Raw genomic sequence first — 11,665 nt, 5'->3', positions numbered from 1 at the left:
GTCAAAGATAAAACCAAAGTTGTTCGCGTCTCGACAGATCGCATGATTTTTTCATTTTGCTCGTGTTGTCGGATACTTCAAAACGTGTTGTAGGAAATTCGAACAGAAAGAAGCGAACGGAATAAATCAATAATTAGAAATATTATTTACAGACTATTCTGTAATATCATACAATAATATCACTACCGAGTAAGTGAATTAGACCTAAAAATTACACAACGGAGCATGCTGACAACGGGTAAGATTCTCGGAGGATTGATAAATGGGAAATCTTGACAAGTTGTCACTGTTACTGCATCATCCACGACTGTCGCAATTCAACAAGATTGTTTTTTATCAGATTTGAAAAACATAGACGATTCGCATGAAAATGATGCTTGCTTTCGTGTCAATGATATTTTCGTCACCTTATTCAATTACATTCGAGAAGCTTCATTTAAAAACCGTATTAATAATCGCATAAAAATGTATTTCATTAAATTAGAAATTATTTTAAATTAAAAGCTAAAAAATTCATTAAATTATAAACTAAATCCAAACTACAAACTACAAATTAAAATTAAACACTAAATTGAAAGGACTTTAATTGAGAAAATTTAGTCGAAAGGATAAAAAATTTATCATGCATTACAATAATGTATAATGTTCGTTAATTTTGAATTCTAAAATTCAATTTCGCGGATCATAATTAAATAATTATTATAACTAAAAATCTAAAATATAAAATAGGTTGAATTATACATAATCACATAACTTAATTTAAGGATGTTTTGGCTATACAATATTAGTTAAAAGTATCAGTTAAATAATCAAAAAAAGTTAATATTAGCCAATATTATTATTCAAAAACTTTTAATGATATTAATCCGCGAATACACCTTGAAACCAATTGCACAAAACAAAATGACAAATAATTTGTCTTTTGTACAGCAAAATGATTATATTTTTCTGCAGTTTTAAATAATAACTTTTAAACGAATAAGTAGATCGAAATAGACTTTTACGAATTTATTATTGTTTGATCAGCATAAAATTTGGTTATGTATAAAATTTGATTTAATTCTTAATATTATTTTCTTATCAAATTTGCAAAATATTACAAAATTAAATATTACAAAAAAATCAATTTTAAGAATCAAATAAATGAAAAAATTAAATAATTTTTAAACAATAAGAGAATTGTACTCAAATTTTTCACAGATATTCAGATGTACAATCTATAAAATTTTTATATTTTATTATATTTTTGTATATTTTTATATATTTTTATAAATTTTTATAAATTTTTATATATTTTTGTATATTTTTATATATTTTTATAAAGTTTTATATATTTTTGATATTATTTTTAGATGTAACATCCTTAAAATAATTTGTCAAATTAAATTTCATTCGGCAAGTACTGAAAAAAAATGTTTCTTTAATTGTTCAAGATTCTTCATTTATCATTATTAAAATTAAAAGTTAACTTAATTTAGATACAATGTTAATAATCAGCTGTTTATATTTTATTATATAATAAATATAACTAAAATTGCAAATTAATTAACAATTCATGTTGCAATAATAAGAAAGGACATTATATTTAATTTAGTAGTTTTATATTGAAACATGGATACTAATATCTGTAGTTCACTTATATTTTGTATAATTTTTCTGACTATTATGTATATTTTCTTTCCATTTTCCTTTCAAATCAAACGGTTTAAAACGAGCTTCTCGATATGCCATTAATTAGTCATCATATATTTCACCAATAAAAAAAGTTTCGTTCCATCTCACCTCATCTCATTCTTTATCTATCGTAAACATAATCATTTTTTGTTCAAGACGCCTATTATATTAACGGAACGTGCGATCGCAAGTCCTACCGTAGCATCGTACTTTGTTCAGCCGTTAGCAAATACTATTTGGTACATGATCACTTTTGCAGCAGGAACTATTACATAGCAGTGGCGTTGAAAGTTGTCTCGCGATCGCGTCGCAATGTTTTCGATGCTATTTTGTTCTCGCAAAAAGATCCGACAATCTTCAATTCGCGTCTCAAGAAAGAATCGATGATTGCGGATGACTTTAAAACAAGACGATGTAACGTATCGTCAACGAGACTGAACGAGCCTGAATGTAAAAGGCGGAACATATGCTCGAAGATTTTGTTACCAAGATTCTGATGAACGAAAATTTTACTTTTAATTTTATCTTCTTAAAGAAATGTTTTCGAAAAACATTTTTTATCTTCACTTAAAAAGATGTTTTTTGAAAAATAAATCTCGAAGTCGAATAAATACTTACTAAGAATCAATTTCCAAATTATGTTCGGAAATCAAACTATATGAACGACATCCGACAAAGAGCTCTTAAGTATTTTTCTTGACAGCCGTAAAAATCTCACGCGGTCTAACCACCGACGGAGGAAAGACACAGCAACAAAACCCAAGTGGCAAGCACAGAAACGAGCGGAGAGCAGTTAATGGCGCTTAAGCGTGGATTGAGCAAAGCTCGAATGTTACATCGAGAGTATACCCTGCGGAGAGCTGCGAGTCGGTTGGTAAAAGTCAGTCTTGTGAAGGATAGTGTCTCGTGTTGAATCGCGCGCGTGTAAATCTATATAACCCTCGAGCGATGAAAAACTTTATGGAGGGGTCTCTTAATTAACTATCGTGCGATTAATCCTTTGACTGCGGCACGTCAAACTGTTTTTTCAAAATATCCAAGATCCACGGATGGATCTCTCAGTTCTAGTTGTATTCTAGAATGCATGTATTGCTCTTATGATATATTTTTTGTAAGTAAAATACATCATAATTGTCTGAAATTGATTTAATTTCCTTTGAAATATATTGTTAAGTGTTAAAATCTAACAGGATTAATCCTAGAACACTATCGACATTGAATGATAAGTACTGTTATTGATACATATATGTATAAGAAAATATAGGCCACTCTTAATTAACATAACAAACAATTTTGAAACGTTTCACACTTTTGATGATAAAATAGATCTTCATAAACACAAAAAATCTAATTATTAATTCAAAAAGAAAAAGAACAAACGTACTACCAAACTCAATCTTCAAAATTTGGAGGAGAGAATGTGTCATCTAACATCCCCTCATAACACTTACCAATAAAACATATTACAATGTAACACAAAATCGCTTAAAAATTGAAATCATTTATCATACTCTTATGAGATTATAACAGCGATCATATCAAGGAATTTAAATTGATATAAAACGGGCTGAATTTTTAAAAACTTATTTGTAGTACTAGCTTTAGTATGACAGAGTAAGTATCCTGATGACTATTGAAGATATAGCTTAGCATTCAATATCTCGATATGTAAAATTTATTATCGATAGCATTCTAGAGTTATAAATTATTCAAAAATAATCTATCCAAGAATTAAATTACCCAAGAATAAACTATCTTATATTTTTCAACAGACCTCTACTTTTTGTATTATTACTTTTATAAAAAATTAAACTTTTTCTATAAATTGAGATGAAAGGCAATTTTATATCAAAGCCACATCCATATACGATAAAATTATTTTATAATTTATTTTAAAACAAGTTATCTTATAGGTATTTTTAAAAATATTTTAATTTTGGAAAATATAAATATGCAATCATAAATTATATAAAAAGTCACAAAAATTTTTATCTAAAATATTTTTTTATTTTACTATTTCAACGATAACTTAGAATCCCATAAAAGTGTTAGCTTTGGGGAGATCACCCCTTTAAATATCAAAATATAAAAATAGACGTATCGCCTAAATTTTTGTATTTAAAGGCTTTTCTCCACTAAAGCTGATTGTGTCGAGCAACATACTGATATCTTCCTCTTTTTTATAAAAAAATAAAAGAAATCAGTACATTAATTGACACGATCAACTTCAGTAGGCACGAATAGCCTTAATGACATATTTTAAGAAAAATCAAATCAATTCTGAATTATAGCATATTTCTTAAAGAGTATATTGGAAGCCTTATAAACTTTTGAGTTTTATATGTATGAGTGTATGACACGATAATTTTGCAGATGTCAGTATTTCTAGAAAAGTTCAATCCCAAATCTTCTAAGATGTTTTCTCAAGATAATTAACTAAATAACTACATTTGCGACATACGTTTGTGAATTAACACGAGTTTATAACCAGGTCTACCACTGACCGATTATGATACAGGTATTCACAGCCAAAGGACTAATCGACTATCTGCTCAGCCCTCAGTGGGCAAAGGTAACAAATCAATCATCGCTTAACATCAACATACAAGAACGTACCATTCTAGCCAAACGGTTCTATTGAATCCTAATCAGAACCGTTCTGCTGCAGCAACGCGGGCGTCGATTGCGTTGGTTGCGGCTGCATCGATGACTCCTGGTGATGATGGTGGTCAACAATGGGGGATGGTGTCTCGCTGGTCTGGGAGTTCGTCAGATCGCCACCACCTCCACTGCTGCCGCTCCCATCCCCTCCCCCACTTCCTACGCACCCACCCCCGCCTCCATCGCCGCCCGGATTCGCGGACGATTCAAAGGCCTTTTGCTCGCTCGGAGGTAACATATGCACCATATTCACCAGAGGAAAAGACGCGGTGGCATAATCGGCGGGATAGTAGCCCTGCGGCTGCGGCATGTTGCCGCCGAGTAGACCGCGATGGGGATAGCCGCTGTTGTCCCCCGGATGCTGCAGCGGCAGACCGGTGAGCCCGTGGCTCATCTGCGCGGACTGCTGGACGGGCTTGATGTTATTGTTATTCATGATTTCAGAGTTATTGGTGCCGGTACAAGTCCTACGTAATTGCTCAAGCTTTAGACTCTTCCCGTATTTACCACGCACGTACATCAACAAGCTATTATAGGGAATACCAAACATACGACTAGCCTGCGACGTGGTCAGCTTTTTTTCCCAAACATGTTGCAGAGCTAATGTAAGTTCGTTATTCGTCCAGGACCTTGGTGGTCCACCTCGCGGAGCGCTGTGTTGTCCTTTGGGCCTGTTAACCGCGAGAGCTCGAGTATTGTGATCAGTCCATCTACGTGGTGTGTCACCATCATTACGATGCTTTTTTGCCTTTTTAGCGGGCGGAGGACCGAGACTGGGAGTACCAAAAAGATTTTGCAGCGCTTCTGGCTTGAAATTATCCGTAAGCAGCGAATCCGCGAGGATGCCTCGGTCATATGTGGTGGCATGATGCGAGAAAAGTCCGCCGCCTAGAGCTGTCACGCCGTCTAATGTCGGTGTGAACATCGCCATAGCGCTACGTCGCGGCAAAGCTGATTCTTGTTGCTGCTGTTGTTGATACGGATGAGATCTGCTGGAACCATGTGGACTGTCCTCGCGTGGATGGTGACTTTGAGCCGGCGGCGGCGGCGGCAGTTGACTTTGAGGATGCCCGGGCAGCCATTGGCTGAGGCTTGTCAGGTACTCGGGAGGATGCGGTTGCGACAGCGACAACGTCGGCATTGTCGGTAGTGATAATGCTACAGTTGCCGCTACAGCTGCTGCTACGGCCGCCGGGATGTCTGATACAGGATCCGGATGATGTAGTAGGCTCGTTCCTGTGAGCGGCGAGCCACGAGGACTGCTCGTCGCTTCACTGCCCTCCGTCTTCACATGATGCTGATCTAATCCGCCAGGCGATATAGGTTTCTTCATCGAGAGATTCTCCGCCATGTCCTCTTGTTGCTGCTGCTGCTGCTGTTGATTCTGTAAGTTGTTAATCGATTGTTGATGATATTGAGATTGCTGCAGCAATAGCTGCTGCTGCTGCTGCTGCTGCTGCTGCTGCTGCTGCTGCTGCTGCTGCTGCTGCTGCTGCGCCTGGTGTTGACCGCTGAGATTAAGAACGCTCGTCAATGGACTCGAGCTGACCGGTGGGGTCGAGCGTCTGCTCAGATCTTGCGGTAACAATTCGCCGGATCGTCGGCGCGGACGTGCCTGTTTCCGACGTGGCATTGACGGCGAGCCGCAACTCTCGCGGATACCAAAGTTCATGTGGCCAATGTGCGACTTGGCCTGATGGTCCCTCGTTGGTGGAAGCAGGATAGGTTTCATCTCCGCTGTGCTCTCCAATGCGTTTTCATCATCTTCCAGTGTATCGTGTCGCGCGACTTCTGGTGTTGGTGATCCAGCCAGAATGAGATCGCGCGTCGGCGTTGACGCCAACGATAACGGCCTCGGTTCCGTCGATACCGGCCTCGGTTCCGATGACGACAATCCACGCACCTGCAGACACTCTGCGGCCTTCATCAGCCCCGGTAATTCCTCCTGGGCGATTTGCACCTCGCCACGATATATAAAGTGCACCAAAGTGGATAATTCATGATGCGAGAAGTCCTTCAGCACGATCACGGGGTGCTTACACGGATTTTCAGCGAATATCCTCTCGAAGAAAGGACTGTAACATAGGGAAAACGACTCCATACGATTACGATCGTTCTCTTTTAAAATTTGGGAATCCAAAAAAGAAGCAAAAAAAGCGTTTTTTCATTTTGGTTGATTCATCATGTATTTGCGCTAACTACGTTGCAACACAATCACGGAAAATTTTGCACCGCGATATTTGCAACGTTACATGCATCCCAGGCGTGAAACATTGCATGTCTTCGCTCAGTAAGATAGAACGATGGCCAGAAACCGCGGGCAAAAAGTCACCGCAAGGATTAGCGCTCCTTTCCTGATCGAGCGACGGCGAATCAATCAGATGGTACAAGACTTTCGCTCGTTGTCAACTTTACGTCACACGTCTCGCGTGAAGCGAGAAGAGCGTTGTGGTAACGTATAGACGGTACGAAGCGGCACTTAGTTGCCCGGTAAACCACGAAGATAAGAAGCGACGAAGAAATTTTTCTTCGGATAAAAGAGACCTGCCGAGTGCAAGAACCACTCTCGGTTTTCAATGCGCATCGCTTCTTTAAGATACACTATACACTTCCGTTGATCAATAAAACTCGACCGATTATTTTTAATCGAGGAACCGCTAGAAAGGCAAGCAGTATAGGAAGTTATTGTCAGATACATGGGCAAAGGCGATGAGAGAGTTTAGAAAGCTTTAAATCTTTGCTGTCGGATTAATATTTCTTATTCTGCAAGCATTCTTTTTTTTTTTAATTATCGAGAGGAGGAATTTTACTTACAACAACGTGAGTATAGTGTATCATTATTGGCATTATAAAGGAGAATACAAATTTTCAAGGGTTTCGTGACTACTTGGGGATCATTTTATTTCTATGTTTTCTTATGTATTTTTCTTCGTAGAAACCGAAAATAATTATTATAATAACGCTAGACTTAAGGAAAAATTAGTACATCAAAATAAAATGAATAAAATCCTTATTCACATCGTTATAAAATCACTGTCAGTTATGTTTGAATAATTTATTTATAAAATTAATTCCAAATTGGATCAAATGCGAATAATATTGCATCACAAAACATTAATTAGATTATATTTTCATTATAATATTTTTCATTATAATATTTATCATATCGATGCATAACGCTTGGAATGGGAGGAATCGAGATAACAAATAATGAAAAATATAATCTAACGTTTTGTGGTACAATATTATTCGCATTTGATCCAATTTGGAATTAATTTCATAAATAAATTATTGAAATATAATAATGACAGTAATTTTACAACAATATAAGGATTAATAAGGGTGAATAAGGATTTTATTCATTTTATTTCTATGTATATTAATTTTTGCTTAAGTCTGGTTATTATAATGATTATTTCGATCTACGAAGAAAAATACATAAGAAAACATAGAAATAAAACGATTCCCGAGTGGTCACGAAATCCTTGAAAATTTGTACTCTACTTTATTGCATAAAAAATTTTCTTTTTGCTTTATAAATAACAAAAACAACACATGAATGTTTCATTTTGCAGAACTGCAGCGAATATAAAAATAATTGTTTCAAATTAATAATTTTTCTTTGATTTGATTCATTCACTGAAAATAAAAATTTAGTTTATCATCACAAATAAGGGAAAAGAGTTTTATTTGGTAAAAAATTTAATATCTAAAATATTAATAAATAATAGAAGATAATAGAAGATAATAACATAATAATAATAAATAATAGAAAATAATGAAACATAATAATAATAATAATAATAATAATAATAATATTAAATTTTGAATACTTTTTCAATTCTATAAATACGTGTCGATCGAATTCGATTCGCATTAATTGAAGTTGGAAATAATATCAGAATAAAAAAAAATTAAATTTATCGCCAATTTAATAATAATAGTCATAAGTATCTTGCAAAAAAATTATTGTGAAATTTTATTCAAACTAGGATTCGAACTCGAATCTTTTTACTAACAGAGATGAGCGTCTTTACCAATTCGATCATTGACACACCTAGTGATAATTATATCACAATAATAAAAAACAAAATAATAAGAAATCGTCATTTTCAGACATTTTTGTGAATAAACAATAGACAATAAATTGAAATAGAATATATCAATTCATTTTCACTTATTATTGTTTAGTCAATGACATCGTGTTGAAAATAAAAAGGAACCAAAGATTAGAATAAGATTCAGCATCGGAAAAATTTAGCAAAGAAACTGTACTTTTAAGGTTTACTTACCTGCAGGCGCTGAGGACAACTTTGTGTGCCTTGACGCTGCTGTCAGCGCAGATCAGGGTCACGTCGACGAGCATCTCGGCTTGCAACAACTCCTCGAACGCCCGTTGTATGTGGGTGAGATGGTTGTGCCATCGTAAGGAATAGTGCGATTGCAGAGCCATTCTGTCAGGACTGTCCCCGACGCTCGACATTTTTCTTCCGCCGCTACCGCCGGAAGTTGATAAGTTAGCAGAGCCGCCACCTTGTCCCGCTCCGTTCTCTCTCGTGCGTCTTTGTGGTCCTGCGTAAGTCTACTTTTTCCATTCACACGCACACGTTATCACGTATTATGATGCCAACTATCTTTTCGTTTCTCTTCTTTTTTGATGCCTTGTCGCTACTCTGACTGTTTTTCTAAAATTTGAAAATGCGAAGAAATCGGTTAAAACTGAGGTTAAGTCTCTTAAGTCTTTGTGTCCACGATGCTAGAAATCGGTCCGAAATCTCAGAGATAGAGGAAAAATTATTAATAAACCACATTTGAATAATTCGGTTATATGATTAATATGATTAGCCAATTTTTTTTCATCTGAGATCTAGGTCCGAATTTAGCATAGCTTTATAAAGGAATGAAGAGATGATGAAGTGAAGAGGAGAGTAAGGCATAAAAAGGAAATCACTCAGATATAACAATTTATCGGTATCAGGAATAATCTCTTCGAAGATCGTCTCTTCGAAGGAACTAGTTTCTGAATGACATGTTTTTTTCCCGCCGTTTCAAAGTTTCGGAGAATCTATAGACATACGCTCGCACACATTGTAATAATAAGCAATTATTAATTAGTGTTTATGTGTTCGAAAAGTCAATGTATTGCGTATGGATGCCGTTGATTATCGTGTGTCAGTTTTAATTGGATTTTTCAACTTGCGTTACTTTTCTGTTTACATATTTTAACCATATTTCACAAGTCCAATTATAATAAATCGACGTAAAATTAATATTTTAATTCATTAGAGACTTTTTATTGCTCATGTGGCGTGAAATCGGCCATTTTGTTTTCCATATATATTACTGTAAACAACTGATGCGACAAATACAACAACGTTTGCAGGAAATACGCTAGCACACACATCAAGATATGACTAACATAGGTGAGCTTGTTTTAGTGACAGCTTTTTATTTTTAGTCTTCTCATATGCAGTAAACGTCTATAATCTGATGTGACTGCTGTAATTAATGATTTTGGTTGGTAATTTTCATATGAGAATCTCAGATATGATTAAATCTCTTTACTCTGGATAAGCATCTTTATGAATTCGATTGAAGCATGGTGATATGTATGGTAATAATTAAAAATAAAATAAAAAATCATTTTCAGTTACAAATAAACAATAGATGATAAATTTAAATGGAACATATCGGTTCATCTCCACTTATTACTGTTTAGTCGATTATGACATCATATTGAAAATCTATCTCGGTTAAATATGTGGACTTTTTGTTATTTTTTCTTTTTTTAAAGAAAAATTATACAAAATGCAAGTAAGACAAGCTAGAACATTACAAAGCGATTTGTTGCAGGAATAGTTTCTATATCTCGTTCGGAATCTAACAAATATCTTTCAGATAAGAAACGAAACGAACAGGTTGTAATGCTGGCATTATTGAGACACAAAATCATCAGAAACTTGCTGCTCCCGAGAACGTGATACACACTCCTAGTAGCAGAATTCGGCGTAACATTGCTCCAACATATCCTCAACGTTTAATCAATGTTTCGCCAATAAATTGTGCTATTTAGGACATTAATTATTTCTCTAACCGAATATGCGATAATTATGGAATCACACTTCGTGCGATTTACCCATTAAATATTAGCAACGTTAATACTTACTTCATCGATAATCAGATGTATTTGGCTATACTAAAAAAAAAGAGTAATCTAGTTACCAAAATGTTTAAATAATTTCAATCAATGTTAAATTAATATAATAAATAATTTTACTTATCTAAATATTTAGTAAGTATATTATCAAATATAATAATATAATCAGCATTTAGTTTAATAATTACTGAATATTATAGAAAAGTAAAGTAAAATTATTTTTGATTATATTAACAGAATTATTTTATTAAAATTATTTTATCATTTCATACATTTATTCAACATTTGGTAGCTATTATCAGATTCCTTTTTTATATTAATAATTTTAAGTTTGATAAAAAAAGATAAGCAAAAGAGAAAAACAAGTGGCAATTACAATTAATTTCTATGACGTCGCCCAATATTCAATGTGTCAAAAAGGAGTTTTCCAAATTGTGACACATAAAAACATAAGAGAACATCTCGATACCGAAAATGTCAATCGTAAATGTCATCCGTTTGCAACTTCTAAACGAATAAGAACAATTAATAAATTGTACAATTTAGTTGAAAGATTAATCAAGTTCATCCGTGTTCTTTATGTCTGATCGCTGACTGACAATGCATCCGTCTAATTCTTAAAGAGTTGCTAGAAGACACTAATCCACGAGAATAACCCATCTCTATCAATCATCCATTAAATTGCAACGATTCGTAAACTTGTCGAGGAGGCACGTTAGACAGACACGAGTGAAACTTTTGTTTCTTTTCTTTAATCGTAATGCTTTTATATAAATATATAATTTCAAAGTAGGTCGATGAGGTGCTTATAATATGAACTGTACTTAACAAAATTGCAAATTCATTTTTAATTAGTTGGTGCAATAATTCCCTTCCTTCTTCCCTCCCCCCCTTTCTCTCTCTCTCTCTCTCTCGCCCCTCTTTGTCAATAAAATACACTATTTAACATACAGGTAAGTATGTTTTGCACGCAATTCTAACGGAACGAATGGCCCTTGAGTTTCTATACGTTTCTCTAGTTGTCTGTACGCGACACGAATTGAAACGAATGACGTAGCGTTCGTGCGTTTATTTTATAATTAAAACATAATTAATGCAAAAGGCGGCACACGTGCGTAGGCGCACGACGTGACCTGGAACGAGCGTACACCTCTTCAACATCACGTCATTTAC

General features: G+C 34.6%; 1 protein-coding gene across 1 annotated transcript; it reads right to left on the bottom strand.

Annotated features, from left to right (window-relative positions):
• Positions 1-4,318: 4,318 nt before the first annotated feature.
• LOC105620897 (protein jim lovell) lies at positions 4,319-8,818 on the bottom strand. Its single transcript, XM_012202375.1, has 2 exons — positions 8,628-8,818; positions 4,319-6,410 (listed from the first exon to the last, which is right to left on the bottom strand). Exons 1-2 carry the CDS (start codon positions 8,816-8,818, stop codon positions 4,319-4,321), a joined length of 2,283 nt encoding a protein of 760 aa, XP_012057765.1.
• Positions 8,819-11,665: the final 2,847 nt, after the last annotated feature.

This window comes from Atta cephalotes (assembly GCF_000143395.1).
Source record: "Atta cephalotes unplaced genomic scaffold scaffold00030, whole genome shotgun sequence".
Taxonomy (NCBI): Eukaryota; Metazoa; Arthropoda; class Insecta; order Hymenoptera; family Formicidae; genus Atta; species Atta cephalotes.
Note: the sequence above shows the minus strand (reverse complement) of the source record. Positions and strands in the feature narration are given on the sequence as shown.

Excerpts from the sequence above, each read along its gene's own strand:
- LOC105620897 (XM_012202375.1), bottom strand. The coding sequence starts at position 8,818 with ATGTCGAGCGTCGGGGACAGTCCTGACAGAATGGCTCTGCAATCGCAC. Across the intron at positions 6,411-8,627 it reads GTTGTCCTCAGCGCCTGCAG|TCCTTTCTTCGAGAGGATAT; the intron begins GTAAGTAAACCT and ends CCTATGTTACAG.